Here is a 24,892-nt window from a genome sequence, read left to right on the forward strand (position 1 = left end):
ATTTCATCGAGAAACAATACTAGAAAGAAGGATGCTTACATAGTGTAGTGTATTGGCTATAAATAATTGTTAGGTATCATCACATGCCAGAGCCATGGCCACATGCAAGGTTCAGCTTCTCCTTAGCGATCTCTTGCACTACTAACTATAATCCTTTTTTAACTTCTTTACTTCCCATATCTTGCATGAAATTTGCTTTATCCCTTCCTCCGCCACTCTAACCATGATTTTTCATGTGGACGCTTACTGTCTTTATAAGCATTGTTTTGAAAACTGGACCGGACCGGCCGGTTTAATCGGAAATCGTTGCCTAGTCCGATTCAATCTACACCGATTGAAATGCTATTAGTGAACCGACCGAAACCGCTGAACCGTTCAAATCGGACCGGCTAAAAATCAGAAAAAACTGGGAAAAACCAGAAAAAAACCATCAATTTTGTTTTTTTTTTTAAATTAAACCAAACAACGTCATTTGTTAAACGAGCCAAGTCAAACTCGAGTAATGCTGAGCTCGACTCGAACTTGAAAACTTTAAAAGTAAGCTCAACTCGACTCAAACTCACGAGCTAAAAATTATCAAGTTCAACTCGAACTCGAAATATAATATTGAAACTTGAACTCAAAAATGCTTGAACTCAAAAAAATTTAGAAGCTCGATTGAAACCTAAAATTCGAGCTTTATTGAAGTGAAAGAATAATTCACTCAATGCTCACCAAAAGACTCTATGATTTTGAATGCCAAATTACCTCTATTATTTATAGAAGTTAGTTGGGATGCTCTTCTATGTTTCTTAGCCATGTGGGATTGTTTTATTCTCATATTTTCTCTTTAGACTTTTGGGATGCTCTTCTATGTTTCTTAGCCATGTGTGATTGTTTTTAAAAAAAATTAAACCAAACAATATTATTTTGTTATGATTTTTTAACCCCAAATTTATTTTTTAATTATAGTTATATAATTATATTTATTATTTAATATGTTTTATCATAATTATTATGTTGTAGTTAATTTGAATCATTTTATGGTTTTTAACTTATATATGTTCTGACTTGCTTTGAATATGATTTGTGATATACAAAATTATTTTTTATTAAATATTTTTGATACATTTATTTATTTTTTTAAATAATTATGACATCGTCCAGTTATATCGATTAAATTTTCGACCGATCAAAACGATTTAATCAATTGAACTAATAAATTGATAGCATGACTGATTCACTAATCAGTCCGATTCTCGAAACTATGTTTATAAGTAGCTCACCACATTCCATATGCGTCTGCTTGGCGGTGATTTGCTTTTGCTTGGTTAATAGGTTTTCAGTATTATAGCTTTTGCTTTTCCCAAGAAACTTTGACCTTCTCTGTCTCCCTACAGATATTATTATTATTACTTGATTTGATTTTCTTCCTATAAGATTTGACATTTTGTTTCATGTACGCATGTTTGAGTTACCCAAGTCAGTAGGGAAAAAAAACAATGAAAAAACTTAGTTTTGGTAAGATGCTAGAGTGTTTATGTCTGTCTTCAATCTCAGGCTCATCATGTTCTTGTTTCTGCATGAACACTTTAGACGATGAGTTTGAGAAGAAGCCACTAATAACATCCGAAAAACCCCAGTTGCTGAGATTGAAAGATGTTTTTTCTGGCAATCAGACATTGGCTTTTCAACTTAAGCCTAAGGTAAGAGTTTCTTTTTTTTTATGCCTGTAATGTGTTCTGTATATGCTCTCATATAGAAACATTTACTAAATGAAAACTTCCCATTTGATTTGGTATTTGTAGATAGTGGAACTAAGGGTTTCCATGCATTGCCATGGCTGTGCAAGGAAAGTCGAGAAACACATTTCAAACCTTGATGGTAAGATATTTCATTCAAACCATCTTAGCCTTTCATTTTTTGTTTTCCTGAGAAAGTATCAAAAAGGCTTTATCTCCATTTCTCTCTCCTTGGTGAAGAGAAGAAGTTGAACCTAATTCTTTGCTGTCAGTCACTTCCACCATCAACTTACCTTCCTCTACTTGAACATCCACCATACACTTTTAAATAGAGTTTGGGTGGTTCTGCGGTGCGGCGCCTAAAAAACGGCTAATATACGGCGTGACCGGTTAAACAAGTGACCGGTTAAAATTTAGACCGGTTATGTTATATTATTTAACCGGAAATATTATAAAGTATAATAACATACTAGGTAGCGCTTATATTTACCTATTTTATAAGTAAACCGGTATATTTATACCGATAGCATTGCAAATTTACCTATTACATTATATTATATTGAAAGTGTCTATACTTTTTATAAAAAGGATCGATACTTTAACAGTGTTTCATGTTTTCCACTTACAATATTAATTTAATAATTTCATTTGCACAAAAAATTATTTGATTATTTTGATATTTTATAAAATAATATTTAGAATTTTTAATTTAATAATAATATATATCGTAACGTAAAAAATAAATCATTAGACGCCTATAATTACTAAATTAATATCTTAAAACTCACTCAAAAGATAACCTTAAATTAATGTTTTCCACAGTGAAAAAAGTATGGATACTTTTATAAAAAGGATAGACACTTTACAATATAACCACTACCTATTACATTATATAAACGATACCTATTACATTATATAAGGGCTACCTATTACATCATATGTTTACCTATTATATTGAAAGTGTCCATACTTTTTATAAAAAGGATCGATATTTTTTTTAAAAGTTATGTAATTTATGTTTCAATTTTTTTAACAGTGTTTCATGTTTTCCACCTACAATATTAATTTAATAATTTCATTTGCACAAAAAATTATTTGATTGTTTTTATATTTTATAAAATAATATTTAGAATTTTTAATTTAATAATAATATATATCGTAACGTAAGAAATAAATCATTAGACGCCTATAATTACTAAATTAATATCTTAAAACTCACTCAAAGGATAACCTTAAGAACACTTGAAGAAGCAAGAGAACAACTATCCAAGCAATCAAAAACGAGAAAATCCCAACATGATAACAACTGAACATATCATATCAATGTTCAAACTCAAGTTGTAGATTTTGATTTCCTTTTGCTTGGCATCATATGAGATTTGGATTTTGATTTCCTTTTGCTGGGCACCATATGAGCTTTGGATTTTGATGAGCATCAGAAGTATTTCAGACTTATGATTTGGGTGGTACTCAACTTATGATTTTAGTTGCTATTTGTTACATTTCTTGTATACCACCCAGATCATACGCCCGAAACGTTTCTGACGCTTTAAAGTTGACCAAAAAATAAAATGGTCGGGATTTCCCTCGCGTTTATACGTTGGAAAAAAAACAATGGAAATTAGGAATAATCAATGATAACATGCATATTGGCTTGGGCTAATATTTATAGTGGAGCCGAAATATATATTGAAATTCAAACTCAAATTGAAATTTAAATTCAAACTCCAATTACATATGAAATGAATTTGAAATGCAGTGTTAAATTGAACATGAAAATTGCATAATTGATTCATACTGTTCAAGTAACATGCTTTATGAACCATCAAGCTAAAAGACAATATTGATTGAGTTCAAAGCTGAGTTGTGAGTTGATGGAGTTGTCACACTTGTCACATGGTTGGAATAAAGTACTCACATGCGAGATAGATTGTTTTGTTATACATAACCCATCTCAACGAAATTAATCCAAATAATGTACCCATAACAATGTTCAATTAATGTACCCACAACAATGTTTAATTGATTTGTTGTTTAATTTTCAATTTGAATTATTTGATTTAATAATTTCATTTGCACAAAAAATTATTTGATTGTTTTGATATTTTATAAAATAATATTTAGAATTTTTAATTTAATAATAATATATCGTAACGTAAAAAATAAATCATTATACGCCTATAATTACTAAATTAATATCTTAAAACTCACTCAAAAGATAACCTTAAATTAATGTTTTCCACAGTGAAAAAAGTATGGACACTTTTATAAAAAGGATAGACACTTTACAATATAACCACTACCTATTACATTATATAAACGATACCTATTACATTATATAAGGGCTACCTATTACATCATATGTTTACCTATTATATTGAAAGTGTCCATACTTTTTATAAAAAGGATCGATACTTTTTTTAAAAGTTATATAATTTATGTTTCAATTTTTTTAACAGTGTTTCATGTTTTCCACCTACAATATTGATTTAATAATTTCATTTGCACAAAAAATTATTTGATTGTTTTTATATTTTATAAAATATTATTTAGAATTTTTAATTTAATAATAATATATACCGTAACGTAAAAAATAAATCATTAGACGCCTATAATTACTAAATTAATATCTTAAAACTCACTCAAAAGATAACCTTAAATTAATGTTTTCCACAGTGAAAAAAGTATGGACACTTTTATAAAAAGGATAGACACTTTACAATATAACCACTACCTATTACATTATATAAACGATACCTATTACATTATATAAGGGCTACCTATTACATCATATGTTTACCTATTATATTGAAAGTGTCCATACTTTTTATAAAAGGATCGATACTTTTTTAAAACTTATGTAATTTATGTTTCAATTTTTTTAACAGTGTACTGCGAATTTAAAATGATAATATACTTGTAGTTATTGTACATATCTAAATATGTACTGCGAATTTAATGTTGTACCCACCCTTTAACTACCACTACCAATGCCACATCCTATTGAAAGCAGCACGACAGAAACATGTTCAAAATGAACCTTCGTTTACATATCCATCAACTCCTGGAGCACTGAACTTGCACAACAAAATTTTTGCCATGGATAATACTGATGTAGACAATGTTAAGCTAACCGAGGAATGCCATGAAGTACATAATGTTGATGAATCTGACAGATTGGTTGGTCAGCTCTTCTGTTCACGTGATCAAGCTTGGCACTTTTACAAGGGATTCGCATGGGAACATGGGTTTAGTGCACGTAAGGGAACAACACGGCTTGACGTGGAAGGGAATGTGAAGACACAAGAATTTTGTTGTTCCAAAGAAGGGTTTCGAGTATCAAAAGTCAATACTGTTGATCGTCAACGTGCTCATACGCCAGTCACAAGAACATGATGTAAGGCTAGAGTCGTAGTTACAACAACAAATACAAACGATCAGTGGGTTATAAGTAAGTCTGATCAGAAACATAATCATGCATTGTGCACATCTGCTATGACACCATTTATGCGTTCTAATCGAGCTGTAAGGCTGATATCGATGAGGCAACAACATTGAAAGAGGTCGATGTTGGCACGTCACAAGTAATGAACTATTTAACGCAGCAGGCAGGGGGCTATCATAATGTTGGATTTACACATAAAGACCTCTACAATGCACTTCAAAGAGGTAAAGCAAAGGAAATCGTCGATGGGGATGTGAATGCGCTTATTGCCTACTTTGATTATAAGAAACATGATGATCCCGGGTTTTTTATGACATACTCGGTAGACGAATCGGGGGCATTGTATAATCTTATTTGGTCGGATTCTACATCGAGATCGGATTACACATGCTTCGGTGATGTAATTGCGTTCGACACAACGTACAAAGATAATTTGTATGGTCGACCAATTATGCCTATTGTTGGTGTCAATCATCACCATAACACAATTGTGTTTGCCACTGCCATAATCGCTGACGAAACGTCTCAATCTTTCGAGTGGGTGCTACAGAATTTTTTAGAAGCCATGATGAATAAATCATCTATTTCTGTTGTAACCGATGGGGATAGGGCAATGCAGAGGGCTATCAAATCTGTTATCCCTTATGCTAAGCACAGATTATGTTCTTGGCATCTTTCTCGCAATGCACAAGCTAACATTGGTGACCCAAAGTTTACAGCAGCATTCTCAAAATGCATGGCTTCCTGGTGGACAACCAAGGAATTTGATATTCAATGACGTTCGATTGTTTCAGAATTCAACGTCCAAAAGCATCCATGGGTGATTGAGAAGGGAAATACACGACACTTATGGGCACAAGCATATCTAACCGGTCATTTCTTTGCCAATATTCGCTCAACACAAAGGTGCGAGTCTATGAATGCTTCACTAGCTATTGCACTGAAACACAAGAAGACATATTTAGATGTTGTTCGTGCAATTGAAGATGGAATTAGTAGAATGCGTATGAACGAGTTGAAAGCGGATTACTTAAGTTCCCATACGAAGCCCTTCCAGATCACAAAACTGGTCGACCTTGAAAGCCATGCCGCTGCGATTTTTACCCGCGAATCTTTTTGTGTGTTCCAAGATGAACTTATACGGGAGACATTGTACCGGATTGAGGCAGAGATTAAGTCCTTATCAGATGAATGTCAACATTATATTTTGTCAAAGTACGCAGAAAAAAATAGGAAATTTGAAATTAGTTTTGATTCTCGTACGAAAACTCTAATTTGCTCCTGCAAAAAATTCGAGACCGTTGGACTTCCGTGTCGCCATCAACTTCACATTTTGAAGCAATTGGACTACACATATTTGCCCGGGACTTTGATTCAAAGTAGGTGGACTAATGATGCGAAGGCTTCTGCACCCAGCTATGTTGATTTGAATGTGTCTCCAGAAGTGATGCAAATGGCAAGGTTCGCTGCTCTACGTTCAACGTCAAGTAGGTTATGCTACATTGCATCAAAGACAGACGAGTCTTTCAAAACCGCAAGAGATGAGATGAAAAAACTAATAGAAGAATTAGAAAACTCGTTTGGTTTGAATCATTCAGTCAACCAGAGCATTGTAGTAAACAATGTTCGTGACCCTCAACGAAAACAACGCAAGCGAAAAGAAGTGCCGAAGAACAAGGTCGAGAAGAAAATTAGGCGATGTGGTACTGCAACGGTGAGGGGCATAACAAACTAACATGTCCTCAAGTCAAGCTTAGTTTGAGTACAAGCACACAGCCTACATCAACTGATTTTTTCGAAGACGGAATGGAATGACAACGATCTCCATAAAATATATCGTAAGTATCAACATCACTCCTATTGTATGTACATATAAATATTTTGAATGAAGGAAGAAAAACCGCGTTACTTCAAATTACCGACACTTTTTTAAATGGTATCGACACATTTTTATTCCAATCTGGACATAAAGTACCGACACAATATTATAAAGTGTCGATATAGGTTGTAGACCTATTCGCTCATAAAACCGGTATATTTATACCGGTTATATTACAAAATTATCTATTACATTATAATTATGAGTTCCGATGTGTAAAATGTCGACACTTTTTTAAATCGTATCGACACATTTTTCTTCCAATATGGACATAAAGTACCGACACAATATTAAAAAGTGTCGATATAGGTTGTAGACCTATTCGCGCATAAGACCGGTATATTTATACCGGTTATATTGCAAATTTACCTATTTTATTATAATATGTTGAAAGTGTCCATACTTTTTATAAAAAGGATCGATACTTTTTTTAAAGATATGTAATTTATGTTTCAATATTTTTTAAGTATGTTTCATGTTTTCCACCTACAATATTAATTTAATAATTTCATTTGCACAAAAAATTAGTTGATTGTTTTGATATTTTATAAAATAATATTAAGAATTTTTAATTTAACAATAATATATACCGTAACGTAAAAAATTAATCATTAGACGCCTATAATTACTAAATTAATATCTTAAAACTCACTCAAAAGATAACCTTAAATTAATGTTTTCCACAGTGAAAAAAGTATAGACACTTTTATAAAAAGGATAGATACTTTACAATATATTAAAAAAGTATAGACACTCAAATGTATATGTACACATAGAAGCAAATATGGAATAATTAATGAAAATATACATACAATATAATCACACCAAAATATAAATACACAAGAATGTTCAAATAATGTACCGACAAACAAAATTAATCCGATGAAAAAGGGTTGTTTCTAACGAAGTCCGGAACATTAGAGGCCTTCAACAAATTTTCCAAATACTCTCGTATGTTTCCGCCTTTTCTGAGGACATACATAAATAATTTCAATTATCAAACTAATGAGGTGCAATTTTACTAACAATAAATTAAATTCGCATAAGCATGAATAAATTTGTGTCATACCTAGAGCTTTGTCGTTCGAATGGGAAGCAGCGTCAAAGGTATGTGGACATATGTAATTGTATTTCTATATAAACACATAAGTTGTTAAAATAATCAATGTCTGAACACCTGTTCAACTGATCAGAAACATATTGCATAAATGCAACTTACCGGATTATAAATCATTTTTCCGCTGAATCATCGACCAAAAGTGTATTTAGCTCGTTAAAATCTGGACACGCGTTCCAAACATCATTGAGATCTTTACAGTAGGTAACAGAATCGTATGTTTTGCATTTTTTTTGATCCTGTTCACAAAGTCGAACATAAATATGTATGAATCATAGACAACGAAAAGTCAGCAAACTGTAATGACATTCATCTTACCCACACGAATAGAAAATGCTCGGAAAATACAGGTAGTTTCTCAAGTACACGGTCGACGTTATGCCTGAGATTGTAATCAAGTTTGAATGTTAACATTCAAATGTATATTAACGATTTTGACTACAGTAATTCAATTGCCTCAAACATGTTCTAACCTCATCTTTGAAGACCAAAGGGCAACAACAAAATTGTCGACACAAAATTGCATAAATTCAAATAATCCTCTTCTGAGGACAACATCTACAACATGAAGAAAATGAGATTAAAGTTCTACGCTTATATGTTAAATAATGGATACAAAAGAATAGAATTAAAACCTGCCGGCAGTCTTGGGATGTAGGCAAGGACACCATTGAGATCAAAAATTAAAAGTTTTCTTGAAGGCGGCGTTGCAGACACGATATACTTGTTTGGATCATCATCATCATCATCATCATCGTCATCATCTTCATCGTCAGCTTCATCGTCATCTTCATCGTCAGCTTCATCTTCTGCGACCGCTTGGTTGTCCACATCTGTTAAAAGAAAATAAAATAAAGTTCAGAACGTGTAAATGTTAAGAAACATAGATAATGAATTACCTAACTCGTTTGATGTCGTTGACGTAATTCGTTACGCAACATGGAGACTTCACGTTGCAATGATGAAATATCGGATCGCATTCCACTCACAAGGGAATCAATATGCTCCCGAAAATTGACCATGTATTCCATCACGGTCTTAATTGTGACATCCTCTGCAACTGTTGCTTCTTCCATCATTGCGTCTCCACTTGGTTGCTCTTCTTCATGGCCAACGGGGTCCATTTCCTCCCTCTCTTGATCTAATCCGACCTCCTTGACACGCTTCCAACCGAGTTTTTCAACAAAATCATATCCCGCTTTTTTAATAAATACCATGTCAATCTTGCGGGTTAATCGAACAGGGGCGTCATGCGAAAAATCAACTTCCTTCTTCTTCAACAGATGGGTGATGACACATCCATATGGTAGTGTAGTTGAAATTGTTGCTCCCTTTGTGACCATATATACAATTGTATTAAATATGAGTTTTGCAATGTTTGGAGCCGTTTTGGATTTATACTTTGCTATCCACCAATAATCGCTGTCTCGAAGCGTTGAATGTTTTCCCCCACTAGGCCGGATATACCATGTGAGCATTTTGTGAAACACTCTCGACTCTACATCGAGGTGAATTGGGCTATTTCTAGTAACCCGTTTAATTGTAGACCAATCTACACCATTTTCATCTGAATCCCCTGTATTCGCTACACCTAAACCCTCCGCAATAGTTTCTGGAGATATATATATATCCTTCCCCATGACATGTGTATTAATTCCTATTATATTAGTCTTATTAGGCTCGTGCTGTAAGGAAGCATTGTTGTAGAAGACTCTAACTAGGTTGGGATAATATCTTGGTTCTACACCAAGGAATTCAAGCCAACCCCAAGATGTAAATGTGGATTTAAAACTAAATGCATATTTATCATCAAACAAGAAACCCAGGTCAATGACACGTTCGGGACGAATCTTCCTTACTTTAAAACTCGTCTGCCATCTTTGTTTCTCCATGTCGGATCTAAAGTTCAGAGTTTCGAAGGACCTGATTTCCTCAGAAGAATCGTTTGTTACAGAAGGAGGTGGTTGAGAAGAACTGGGTTGAGAAGAGCTTTGAGAAAGACCTCGCTTCTGACGCTGACGTTTTGGAGCCATTTTGGTTGGATGCTACCCCTATTACAATGGAACACAAACACATTCAGGATAAAAACTCCATATAGAAATCAATCAAACCCATAAAATATCGATAAATTTACCTGAATATCTGATCGTCACTTATAATAACGGTAGAAGAAAGAGGAAGATCTGCCTGCTTGCATTTATGTTTAGGGTTTCTCGATTAAGAGTACTATATAAACGGTGGAAAACACTTGATATTTAAATTAGTATCGACACAAACTATATTAGTGTCGACACATTATTTAGACATATTCTCTCATAAAACCGGTATAATTGTACCGGTTAGATTGAAAAATTACATATTACATTATACTTTGGGTTCGATGATTTTGGGATCGACACTTTTTATATATGGATCGACACTTTATGGGTGCACCTTGTTTTCCATTCATTCTGGGAAAAAAATATCGACACAAACTATATTATGTCGACACATTATTTAGACATATTCTCTCATAAAACCGGTATAATTGTACCGGTTAGATTGAAAAATTACATATTACATTATACTTTTGGGTTCGATGATTTTGGGATCGACACTTTTTATATATGGATCGACACTTTATGGGTGCACCTTGTTTTTCATTCATTCTGGGAAAAAAATATCGACACAAACTATATTAGTGTCGACACATTATTTAGACATATTCTCTCATAAAATCGGTATAATTGTACCGGTTAGATTGAAAAATTACATATTACATTATACTTTTGGGTTCGATGATTTTGGGATCGACACTTTTTATATATGGATCGACACTTTATGGGTGCACCCTGTTTTCCATTCATTCTGGAAAAAAATATCGATACAAACTATATTAGTGTCGACACATTATTTAGACATATCCTCTCATAAAACCGGTATAATTGTACCGGTTAGATTGAAAAATTACATATTACATTATACTTTTGGGTTCGATGATTTTGGGATCGACACTTTTTATATATGGATCGACACTTTATGGGTGTACCTTGTTTTCCATTCATTCTGGGAAAAAAATATCGACACAAACTATATTAGTGTCGACACATTATTTAGACATATCCTCTCATAAAACCGGTATAATTGTACCGGTTAGATTGAAAAATTACATATTACATTATACTTTTGGGTTCGATGATTTTGGGATCGACACTTTTTATATATAGATCGACACTTTATGGGTGCACCTTGTTTTCCATTCATTCTGGGGAAAAAATATCGACACAAACTATATTAGTGTCGACACATTATTTAGACATATTCTCTCATAAAACCGGTATAATTGTACCGGTTAGATTGAAAAATTACATATTACATTATACTTTTGGGTTCGATGATTTTGGGATCGACACTTTTTATATGGATCGACACTTTATGGGTGCACCCTGTTTTCCATTCATTCTGGAAAAAATATCGACACAAACTATATAGTGTCGACACATTATTTAGACATATCCTCTCATAAAACCGGTATAATTGTACCGGTTAGATTGAAAAATTACATATTACATTATACTTTTGGTTTTCGATGTTTTTGGGATTGACACTTTTTTATATGGATCGACACTTTATGGGTGCACCCTGTTGGCCATATTGTAAATTTGCCTTTTACTTCCAAGTATCGACATGACCCTTAATGTGTATAAGAACATGTACAACAACATACTGCTAACTTTTCTCATCTCATTCATAATTATATTCACATACAAAAATATAAATCGTATACATAATTATAAATCTTATAAAAAATTAACTCGACATTTACATCATTGCATCCTTTTGTTATTCTTATGTAATATTGCAGCTTTTGTTATCTCCTGTCTTCGTTCATTTTGATTGTGGCTTACGAGATCGTTAATACTCGCGATCGATCCCAGTCTCCAACAACCTATATTCAAATTGTCAGAACGTTAAGTATTGTCAACTACAGCATTCAATCTACGACTTTTAACAATTTTACCACAAACAATTTTTTCTATCCACTTACAAAATCACCAGTTGCCCCTGTAGAACCGATCGATTACATCCACATCATCACATACATGCCGCAATCATATCTGTTACAAAATTTGAAAACCACACATGTCAATTATGATGAATACTGCATAAATTAAGCTTTCTATTTGTGATAACATCTCATACCCATTCAATTGCTTATTCTTCTTATGCTCCACAAATTTGAAATTTTTCAAGGGATACTTTCTTAGAGATCCACATGACTCAACCCAAATGCGTTTCTTATTATAAGAATCTAATATTTTAATCTGCATTAAAATAGAAGAAGTTATGAACCAAAAAAATTATGCATTATAATTTACATAATGTCCTTTCATACATACATACATACCAATCTCTTAGCATCCTTCACTCTCTGTTTAGCTGCTTCAGTTGTAAACATACTATCATATATTGTTACAACATGATCTACCATATCCAACACCACAGATACCAATGTGAATTATGGTAGTTTATTGTGATCATTATCTGCAACAAATTTCACACCCAATTTGACAAAATTCAACATTCTATATCCGAAACATCATTGCAATTGGTATGGTTTCTTACCTTCTCACAGTCGGTGAATTTCACATAGTTATCCAATATGACACCCCAGAAGGTAAAAATATTCTCAACACTTTCTTTATTGTTGGCTTCCAACGCCTGTTGCTGTAATTACGCAACAAACATTATTAATTTACCGTCTATAACACTACTTTTCAATATTTATTAATTTAACTCACCACTAAGAGGTATGGAAGGTAGCCAATCCTCCGGTGTGACTTTTGAGAATCGTAGCATATGGTCCAGGCGAGCAAATCGATAACCTAACAAAATTAATTACACAATCAGAACATATTCAATAAGTTTTATTTATTTTCTACTTTCTACTTACCACACCGCCAACCCATTCCGTAGGCTTCAACGTTGCAACGTCGTATACAGTAGCGAATTGATTTCCCATTGATATTACAGAATATCTGTATGAATCATTAGGATTAATATCTTGTCATGAAATATTTAAATATCACTTACAAAACAATATCTGTATGATTTCACTTACCCCGATTCTAACTCGCTATTCCATAAATAATCACAAATTGCAGCTTCGATGTCATCAATTCCGGTTGGAATGTCCGCTTTTTCAACCTACAATTTTGCATACAAATTTTTGTCACAACAACATAATAAAAATCAAATTAAGTATTCTTTTATTAAACTTACCTTCTGCTTCTTCTTCTGGGGTGCAGGACATTCCGAATCCAAACTGCTGCTATAACACTCTCCGGTGTATAAATGACATCGACTTCCTTCCTCCTCATTTCTTCCATCTCTTCTTCTTCCTCCTCCCTCTTTTCTTCTTCATATTTTTTCAGTTCATCGTACTTTTTTTCTACATAGCTCTTCATATCTTTTATTTCACCCTTCAATTGAGCTCCTTCATCCGAGTATTTATCAACCACCCCCTTCACCCCCGTAAGTTAACTCCTCAAATCAACAACCTCCTTCACCACTCCCTCAAATTTTTCTCCCGTCACCATCTTAATATCACCCCTTAACACCGAAACTTCTTTCACCACTTCACCCCTCAACACCTCTACTTCTTTCACCACTCCATCTATTTTTCCTTCCACTACCCCCTTATGCCTCTCGAGTTTCTCTACGACTTGATCAAGTTTCTCTTCGACTCTTGATTGTCTTTGCATGATTTCAAATTGGATTTTTTTGATATCAGCCAATTCAGACATCAAAATGTCGAAGTTACTCTGTTTTGCTTCACCGTCGTCCCACTCACCTTCATCCCCCAATACAACCATCCCTCCTTTCTTCTCCTCTGCCTCCACTGCCCCCTCTAAATCCTTGCCAATAACCTTCAAAAAATTAAATTACAATATTAAGACATTGATTATATTCTTAATATTATTTAATTACATTTATTACCATTTCTTGCTTCTTCCCTCTATCCAACTTCAACTTCACCATCACTCTAACCACCTCTTCCTTCCCCCATGCACGGATGCGTGCCACTCCGGTTCTTTCATAAGCCGGCACTGCCTCACAGCCCGACCAAAAATCGAACAGTGCAACCTGCATTTATAATAAATTTATATTTTATATAAAAACACAAAAAAGTGATTCAACTCATTTACCTCTAAGATTGCTATGCACCCTTTGAGGTATCTCTGGCTGCCCTTTTTAAAGGTGATAATTGATTCAATCAATCTCGAATGGATATATTCAGCCCAATTGAATTCACCCTTCAAGCCTTCATCGCAAATGAGCTTCATATATTCCTTGTTCGTTGACGTATCACCCGTTGGACAAAGAAATATACCGACAAGGTACAATAGAACTCGGGCCTTCAGCTCATCCCCCAAGTAAGATCCACTTTTGATATCCTCTTCAACTTCAGTATATGTCACCTTATGATTCAAACCATATTTGGAGGTAAGTGCTTTCCAGTTCTTACTCCTACAGACTTCTATAACACTTTGCCTTTGTTTTGTACCCCCAATACGGCTGCAGCAGTCGATACCCCCAGAGGGAATGAATAATCACCATACTTAGCCATACATTGACTGACGTCAAATTGTGCCATCAAGGATCGACACAATTCCCTCCGAATAGGTCGATCCCTTACTCCGATCAACGATCTAAACCTATTTCTCCCAGCACATTCAACTGACCCTTCTCCTTAAGGTGTTTAATTAATAAATTCACCCTTTTAATGCTGCATCTTGTCGACACTTCCTACATTTTTTAACAATATATAATGTTATAGTTCTTATATATTTTGTATCAACGTATTTACAAGTTTAATGAATACCTTATTTTCATGTGCTTTCCTCCGTTCTTTGTATTCTTTACTATCATTCCTTGACTGTGTGATGTAAGGTTCCTTTTCAGCATCACTCATTGAATTCCATTTGGACCTCACATCTTTTTTCACCTAATATTAAACATAAACGTTTCTTAATCAATACATTAACACTAAATACTAATACTACTCAATGTCAATTTCATTTTACATACCGAACCGCTCTGTGTGCCATCTCCCTTCATCCTTTTGCATTCGGCCATACTGTTAACATTTAAAATTTGTAATCAATTTAAAGTTTATCGATACTTTAATCCAATTACCATTTCAACAATAATAACAAAAAGACATTGATACTTACTAGAATACATATATCCACCCTTTGGTTGCTTTCGAGTCTCGGCCTCAATTTCAAAGTCATCTGCTCCACCAACAATTTTCCAACCATTGACTCCATTTTCCTTCATATATCAGTTTACGCAAATCAAATTATTTTGTTACATACACTTTTCAATATACAAATATAGATAACTACTCTTGTGGTAAAACGGTTTTCTTCAAAAGAATTTGAATGGCCACACCAAAATGTGTCGGCACATTTATACAACCTATAATATCATTTTCTACCTATAATATTTAATAAAAGTATCGACATTTATATTTTTCCTTGAATATCTATTTCTACCTGCAATCGGTCCCAAATGCTTCCTTACTCCAAAAACCCCAAACAACACATAAAAACCCTATCGCGATTACTGTAATAATAAAAAATTAGGGTTTCGACAACATACTTTTCGATTCGACTGCAGCAACAAACAAACAAACTTCGCTTTAGAAACGCCTTCTGAAATGCAGCAACAATTACTCTTCGATTTCAAAAACTCGTCCGTTCTATCTTTTTCCAGAGGATATTTAGCTATGGCCTTTATATTTTCATCGGATATGTTATTTATATTTAATCGATACAAATACAAAAGTGTCGATACTTTATGTCAGGTGTCGATACTTTCGAAAGGATAATTACCTATTTCTTTGAAAGTGTCGATAATTTATTACACGTACTTACGAAAGTATCGACACTTTCAATATATCCGGTATCATTTTACCGGTTTTATCATTTTGATACCGGTTTATCATATTTTTACCTGTTATATCGTTGTGGATCGATATATTTTTTTAAAGTATCGACACATTATAGGCGCTATAACTGCTTCTCTTTTAAATTCACAAAGTGTCGATCCTTATATAACGTATCGACTTTTAAATTTGCCGGTTTTATCATTTTGTTACCGGTTTTATCATATTTTTACCTGGTATATCGTTTGGATCGATATATTTTTTAAAAGTATCGACACTTTTTAGGATTTAAAACTGCTTTTAAAGTTATGTAATTTATGTTTCAATTTATTTAATAGTGTTTCATGTTTTCCACCTACAATATTAATTAATAATTTAATTTACACAAAATTTTATTTGATTGTTTTGATATTTATAAAATATTATTTAGAATTTAAATTTAACAATATTAACCAAATATAATAATAAATATGTTTTCAACAGTGAAATAAGTATGGACACTTTTATAAAAATGATATATACTTTTTTGAAAGTTATGTAATTTATGTTTCAATTTTTTTAATAGTGTTTCATGTTTTCCACCTACAATATTAATTTAATAATTTCATTTACACAAAAAATTATTTGATTGTTTTGATATTTTATAAAATATTATTTAGATTTTAAATTTAACAATATTAACTAAAGATAATAATAAATATATTTTCACAGTGAAATAAGTATGGACACTTTTATAAAAAGGATAGATAATTTACAATATAACAGGTAAAAATATGACAAAACCATATTCATTATGACAAAACCGGTAAAATTTACTTGATATGTTAAACGTATGGACACTTTTATAAAAATGATAGATACTTACCGATAACCAAAGTTTACCGGTTACCAAATTTTTTAATAGTTTTTCATATTTTCTACCTAAAACATTATTAGTTGTCAACATAATAGGTACCGCTAAACCGAATTTATTAAATACATTTTAATGTATCCGGTAATGCTGTATATTAACTGTATATTAACCCGCCTTTCCTGAGACAATCCCATAGAGTTTATGTTAGATTTTTAACAATGTCAGACTTCATTAAACCTAACAAGACCAAAAGGTAAAAGCAATATATTGACCAAAATACATCACTCATCACATAGGGAGCCAACATATTATAATGCAATGTGACTGTTTTGCACTATAGCTTGTCTTGCAATGAATTCTATATTGGGTTGATTCTTTTCAGATTTGTCTGTTCATTTTTTTTTATGATAGTAATGTAATTCTTAGCTGTCCCATGAAAAAAAATAGGAGTGACCTCATACAAGGTAGACCTGGAAAGCAAAAGGGTAGTTGTTATTGGTGATATACTCCCTTTTGAAGTGCTCAAGAGCGTCTTAAAAGTTAAAAGCGCAGAGCTTTGGATCTCCTGAAGAACACACAAAAAAAACTTTCGTAGCATTGTATGTATCATTTTATAACATATAGCATCATATATTTTATTTTTGTAGAAATGGGAAAGCTCTTGCTGGCAAGGTTTTATGTTGCCAACTGTGTTTTGTTAGCAGCAAAAAACAATGCTGCATTGAACGTCATGGCCCTGCGGTAGCGGTGATTGATATGTATACTCCTAAGATACTGTGTGTATTGTAATGTGATTTTATCCGACGTGACGTGTGGTTTTTAAGGGTTTGATTGATTAAAATCATCTCCGGTCCTCATCTCTACTCTACATAATTTTTATCTCTACTCTAAATATGAAATAATAATTCATCTCTAGTGCTATATTTACATTACCACCAACTCTACTTTATTCACAATATTTAACTATAATAATATTAATTTTACAAATATAAAATAAAACATATTTATTTTTAATAAATATCAAGATAAAAAGTATTAATAAAATATTCATAAATATCATTACGAAAATATAAATAAATAAAAAAATTACAATTAATAATAATAATACGAGACACATAAGTTGCATAATTATTTATTTTAATTTTCTGAATTAGAATATTCAATCCACAAATGTTCAATTAATATATTTCGTAGAGCAAAATTAATATATTTATTCATCTAATTTTAATGTATTTTTATCTATTTTATAATTTAATCTATTTGAATATATTATATTATGTTTAATATAACAAAATAAAATAAAAACTAAAACTAAAAAATCATAAAAAAAATATTATAGTATTACTATTAACACGTTAGATGTAACGTGATACTGTAACGATCTTTAAAGTAGAGATGGATCCAGCGCAGGACTGGAGCACTCCACAGTCCAGAAATGCGCTACAGTAGAGCAACCTTGGAGATGCTCTAATGCAAGAACTGACCAGGACCCATTCTAGGGCAAGATTCAATCAATCACAAACTTAAATTATTGCATGCACAAGATAAAGATGTGGCTTGGATTACAAGTAACTTGGCAATCTAGTCATGGAAACGAAATGGAAATCACGAGGTTATGCTTTTTCACCTTTTTTGTCATAAAATTTTGAACAGTTGAGTTTTCATTTCAGTTATTGTTGATGGGTTAATATGTTTTTTGATACTTGAAATTGGCTTCAAGGTTCAATTTGGCACTCAAGTTTCTTTTATGTCTAATTAGGTGCTTGAACTTGTCTTTAAGTTCAATTTGGTACCTGAACTTTTTGTTTGTCTAATTTAGTACTTGAACGTGGTCTTTTGGTTTAAATTTGTTACATGAACTTTTCTTAATTTAAATTGGTTAAATCGCAAGTATCAATTTGAATAAAAAAATAAAGTTCAAGTACCAATTTAAATCAAAAGTTCAAGAACTAATTTGATAAAAAAATATAGGTACCAAATTGAATTTTTGAGCCGAGTTCATGTACCTAATTGGATGAAAAAAAGCCAAGTACCAAACTAACATTGAAACTAAGTTCAAGTATCAATATATATTTACCCATTGTTCTAGATAAGATGGAAATGGAATATAGAAATGGATTAAAACAAATTGACCCTCAAGTTTTACACTATTTTTCAATTTGATCTTTATTTTTAACTAAATTTGATCCTCAACCTTTCAAAGAGTCGAATTTAACCCTAAACCTTTTAAAAGGAGTGGAATTGCTATTTTATTCATGTTAATTTTAATTAATTATAATTTTTTAAAATTATTTATATTAATTTTATTTAATCATATATTATAATTGTAAATAATTTATTAACTGAACACATAAGATAAACAATACTATATCATGTAGATGAAGTGCATATAAGAATTTGTGTGGGCTCAAAAGAAGTACGTAACTGAATACTATAGTAGAGCCTGGAAATTATAGGGCCATTAGACCCAAATATTATCGAACTGTATTAGGATGAACGGAACGGGAAATAAGATTCTCCCAAATTATTTCGATTGTTGAACTCAGTGTCGCACTCGGTACCAATCACTGAAGCAGAGTAAAAAAAAAAAAAAGACAGGGAACGCATGAAATGCTTCTCGGTCTTTAAACTAGCTTTCGTTAAAGTTTCCTCTATTCGAGTTCCCAAACTACCCCGAAACATTGTTGGTCGTCGATATTGCTTGATTTTCAAGTCTCGCTCCTCCTTCACTCGGCCTCTCTATTTGCAGCGACGCCTTGAGGTCATCGATCGGAAGTGTTTCTTTATCTAGCCGTCATCGAAACTTGTTCACCATGACTAGCGCTGAAGATATTTGTCGGATCCGTCTTTCGGTTGGATCCCGGAATTGGGCTTCGACTTAGGAAAAATGGATTGGAGTCGCCACCGATCTTTTATTTTAAAACAAATGGGTAGATCGAATACCTTATTTCTTATCTGATCTGCGTCTTACCAAAGATGTGTCGGATTCGGGAGTCGATTACAATCAAGGAAGGGTTAACACCCTTGAACTGCCCTTTCGGTACTATGTAATTTCCAGTTGTCTTTAATTAAGAAAATTGAAAGTTTAAATTAAAAGATAAAATAACGATCCAAAATTGCTTACCTTAGATTGATTTGAAGATATCCTTAAAAAGTAAAGAAATGTGTTAGATATAAAAGTACAAATAAAAATAAATGAATAAAATAAAGAAAGTAAAATAAAAAGAATAAAGGAATGAAAAAGTAAAGATAAAAGGTAATTAAAATAAACATGTAAATAAAGAAACATAGAAAATAAAATAAAATAAAATAAATAAAGTAAACAAAAAAATAAAAAAAGATAAATAAATAACGTGAATAAAATATAATAAACAAAATAAAAAATGAAGTAAATTAAATATAAGATAATAATAGTAAGAATAACATATACACAATAAATAAATAAATAAATAAATAGATAGATAAAAAACATCATATTAATAATATATATATACTAATATTAATATTAATAAACTCTCCTATCATTTCAACGAAATTGGAGGAGGAAACATTTAGTGAATGAAGACAAATGTGGGGCTAAGTAGGTTTGTATAGGTAATATAATAATAATAAAATAATATATATAATAATAATAAAGACAAAAGATTTAAAAAAATAAAAATAATATAATATAATATAATAATAATGAATAAAAACGAAATTAAATAAAAATATAGAAAATAAATAGAAATATATATATATATATATATATATATATATATGTATATTAATTATATAAAAATATGTATATATATACATAAGTAAAGATTTACAAAAATAATAGTTATAAATAATATATATATATAGTAATGTTTAAATATATATATATATAATAATATTAAACAACTCTCCTATCATTTCAACGAAATTGGGGGAGGAAAAATTTAGTGAATGAAGACAATGTGGGGCTAGGTAGGTTTGTATAGGTAATATAATAATAATAATAAAATAATATATATAATAATAATAAAGACAAAAGATTTAAAAATAATAATAATATAATATAATAATAATGAATAAAAACGAAATTAAATAAATATATAGAAAATAAATATATATATATATATATTATTTATATACATGAAAACAATAATGATAACGAAAAAAAAAAGAAATAATAAATAACAATATATATATATTAAATAAAATAAAAAATAATTGCGAAATATATATATATATATATATATATATAAGGGGCTAAATTTAAAGAAAGTCATATTAGAAAGTTAAATTCGAAATAAAATTGAGTTTAAAATCGGAGTTAGGGACCATATTGAGCCTTAAAAAATTCAAGAGGATTAAAAGTGTAGTTTCCCTTTTTTTAACGAAAACACGCGGATCTTGCAGAATGGGTCGGGTTGACGCGCGGATCTAAATCGGGTTAATGGGCCGAGTATTTAAGTTAAAAATATTAAACTTCATTTGTTCTCTCATTTCCAAACAGAAACATCTTCCCCCATTTGTTATTTTCTCTGGTTTGTTCTTCAAGCTGAAGAACAACCACCCCATTTTTCAGATTCCGGCCGTTGCGCCGCCTTGCCAGCCGCCGTTGAACGGCGCCAACCGCCGCTCACCGACGACAAAATATAAAAAGTTTCTATTTTTTTAAAAGCCCTTCGTAAACTCGTTCCAAAAATCTAAATAGTTTTCTTAGATCAAGCCTCGAAGAGAGTAGATCTACGAACGAATGTTCGAAAAATCCTCCCTCCTCTGTCATTGGCTTCTTGTTTCGAATCAACCAAAATGGAGTATAAACGACATGCATGCAAGATAAAGAACGAACCGAAAGCAAGGTAAGATTTTTACCTATTATTTCACTGCAAAACGAGTTACAAAAGATTTCAACTTTGTATAATATTTTTCTGGTATTTTGCACGTAATCCTTCCGTTCCCATGTCCATAAACGTTACATTTATTTATAGGAAAATAAAATACTGTTTTTAGTCTCCATTTTCTTCCTAAAGTCTAATGGTTGTTGCATGTTTGACATTGGTGCCGAGAAATCCGGAGGAGAACGTGGCTGTGGGGCTGGAACGGCGTTGGGGTGAACTGATGGATGGAGAGCGGCGCAACAGGGTTTCCTAGAAACCCTGATCTTAGAACGAGTCTTGGGCCACTTGGGTTTTGGTTGTTTGGGCCTTATCCCTGATTTGTTGGTCTCGAACCAGAAATGATGTGTCTACAGCTGCCCCTCTTTGCTCGTTTTCGTGTAACGAAAATAGAGCAAAGATTAAAAGACACGAATTTTGTCCATATCGAATGCCCTCTGTTGTAGAGTTGAAATCCGATGTTAAGGCTGGTTTGTCAATTTGAACTGAAATATGAAATGACTCCCTCATCGTGAGGTCGAGTTGAACTGGAAACTTCTGAGCACGATATCCTTCGTTGTGAAGTTGAAATCGAACTTAAAGCTTTTGGCAAGTGACTCATGGATCGCCTTCTAGCTCAAGATACTTTGTTTTTAAGGTGAAACTTGACCTGAAGACTTTTGTGTTGATGTGTCACAGATGACTCCTTTGTCGTGAAGTTGGGTCAATATGTTTGTGAAATTGGAATCGTATATGGCCCCTGCGTCGTGAAGTTGAGCCTGAGAATTGGATATCCTTTGCCATGAAGTTGAAATCCAATGTAAGTTGCGTTGTTCCGAGGCCAATATCCTTCGCTGTGAAGTTGAAATTGACCCTAAAACTGGAAAATTTTTTTTTGACAGAAAATCCTTCTTCGAGTTGGATATCCTTCGTCGTGAAGTTGAAATCCAATCTAGAGATGGATGTTGCTTGTGTGCACGATTCCCTTCGTCGTGAAGTTGAAACCGTGAGTGGCCCCTTCGTCGTGAAATTGAGCCTTGGCTTGAATATCCTTCTCGTGAAGTGAAAATCCAAGTAAGTTGTATTGTTTCGAGTCCAATATCTTCCGCCGTGAAGTTGAAATTGGCTCTGAAAATGGGAAGCCCCTTCATCGTGAAGTTGAGCCTCAAATGGCACGATATCCTCCGTCGTGGAGTTAAAATCGTGGATTGCCCCTTCGTCGTGAAGTTGAGCCTTGACTTGAATATCCTTCGTCGTGAAGTTGAAATCCAAGTATTATATGTTGCGGGTGGATACGATTCCCTTCGCCGTGAAGTTGAAACCGTGGATGACCCTTCGTTGTGAAGTTTGGCTTTGAGATAGATATCATTCGTTGTGAAGTTGAAATCCACTCTCGAGCAAATTATGTCGTTTCGAGTCTAATATCCTTCGTTGTGAAGTTGAAATTGGCTCTAGCTAAGACCTGCAAAGTTATGCATAAATGTGATGTTATGGATGCAATGCTCTTAGGTATGCCTAAAATGCATATGCAACATATGTCGTTTTGGGCTCTGGAGAGAAGTCTCGATCTCTGGTTGCTTGTATGGAATCTTGCATTTAGAATCTTGAATTCTTCAAATATTCAAATCTGATGTGCACATTCTATATTTTTTTATTTGGGAAATGCTTCTCTACCATCTCAAGTATGTGCATGAGCCTTGATCGGCTTTCGAGTACCTGTACTTTTCAATGAATCTTTGTACAGTAATATGTGATTATCTTTTGCAGAAGTAAACAAATCATTAGGTTTAAGTTTAATTCAAGATGCTAAAAAAGAAATTGATTTATAGAAAAGATTATCTTTATTCATAAGGGAAAAAGAACAAATGATACATGAATGAAGAATGTCTTAGATCTCGATAATGTGGGCATTTTTGAGCTGAGAAGCCGTTAGGTGACCTTTAGCGCAACCTTTGTCTAGGGATCTTCGAAAATACGACAACGTTCTAGAGAGTGCAACCTTTTTCCGACTTGTTAAGTCTGCAGAAGATTCAGATGCCTGGATATTCCCATTGTACGGATTTCTTGAGTCAATATCCAAATTGCCCTTTCGGGTTTTCAACTTGGACCCATCCTTGGTTGCAAGACGCCCTTTGCGGGTTTTCATCTTGAACCCGCCTTATTTATTTTTTTTTATTTAGGGCGCCCTTTCGGGTTTTCACCCTAAACGTTTTTCATTTTTTTTTCTTTCTTCGACTTAGGACACCCTCTCGGGTTTTCCTCTTAAGCGAAGTATTTCTTGACTGCATCTGAATTGACGGGATGTGGCAGTTCTGGTCCGTCCATTTCAGCCAGGACAAGTGCTCCTCTGGAAAAGGCCTTTTTCACGACATAAGGTCCTTCCCAATTTGGCGTCCATTTTCCTCGGGAATCTTTCTGGACTGGCCAAATTCTTTTTAGCACTAGATCTCCTTCGCGGAATATTCTCGGGCGCACCTTCTTGTCATGTGCTCGAATCATTCGTTTCTGATAGATTTGACCATGATGAATGGCTTTCATTCTCTTTTCATCTATCAGATTAAGTTGATCATATCTGGATTGGACCCATTCTGCGTCATCCAGTTTGAATTCTGTCAAGACTCGGAGTGATGGAATCTCTACTTCAATGGGCAGCACTGCTTCCATTCCATAAGCTAGTGAAAATGGAGTTACCCCAGTCGAGGTTCGTACCAAGGTTCGGTAGGCGAACAAAGCAAAATGCAACTTATCATGCCAGTCTTTGTAAGTTTCAGTAGTTTTCTCCACTATTTTTTTAATGTTTTTGTTTGCTGCTTCTACTGCTCCGTTCATCTTCGGTCTGTAGGTAGTAGAATTGTGATGCTTTATGTTGAATTGCTCACAAACAGTCTTCATCATTTTGTTGTTCAAGTTTGTAGCATTATCTGTGATGATCCTTTCAGGTAAACCATACCGACATATGATCTCTTTCTTCAAAAACTTGTAAATAGTAGACTGAGTGACACTGGCGTAGGAAGCAGCCTCTACCCATTTGGTGAAATAATCGATGGCTACAAGGATGAAACGGTGACCATTTGAAGCCTTTGGATGTATTTGCCCG

The 24,892-nt window shown here is 33.0% G+C and overlaps 1 protein-coding gene across 1 annotated transcript; it reads left to right on the top strand.

Moving 5' to 3' along the window:
* Positions 1 to 1,481: 1,481 nt before the first annotated feature.
* Positions 1,482 to 17,521, top strand: LOC120114860 (heavy metal-associated isoprenylated plant protein 45-like). The gene is made up of 3 exons (XM_039135643.1): positions 1,482 to 1,685; positions 1,788 to 1,863; positions 17,396 to 17,521. The coding sequence occupies exons 1-3, from the start codon at positions 1,482 to 1,484 to the stop codon at positions 17,515 to 17,517; spliced, it is 402 nt and encodes a 133-aa protein (XP_038991574.1). The 3' UTR covers positions 17,518 to 17,521.
* The last annotated feature ends 7,371 nt before the right edge of the window (positions 17,522 to 24,892 follow it).

Source organism: Hibiscus syriacus, unplaced genomic scaffold, assembly GCF_006381635.1.
Source record: "Hibiscus syriacus cultivar Baekdansim isolate YM2019G1 unplaced genomic scaffold, ASM638163v2 tig00110247_pilon, whole genome shotgun sequence".
NCBI lineage: Eukaryota > Viridiplantae > Streptophyta > Magnoliopsida > Malvales > Malvaceae > Hibiscus > Hibiscus syriacus.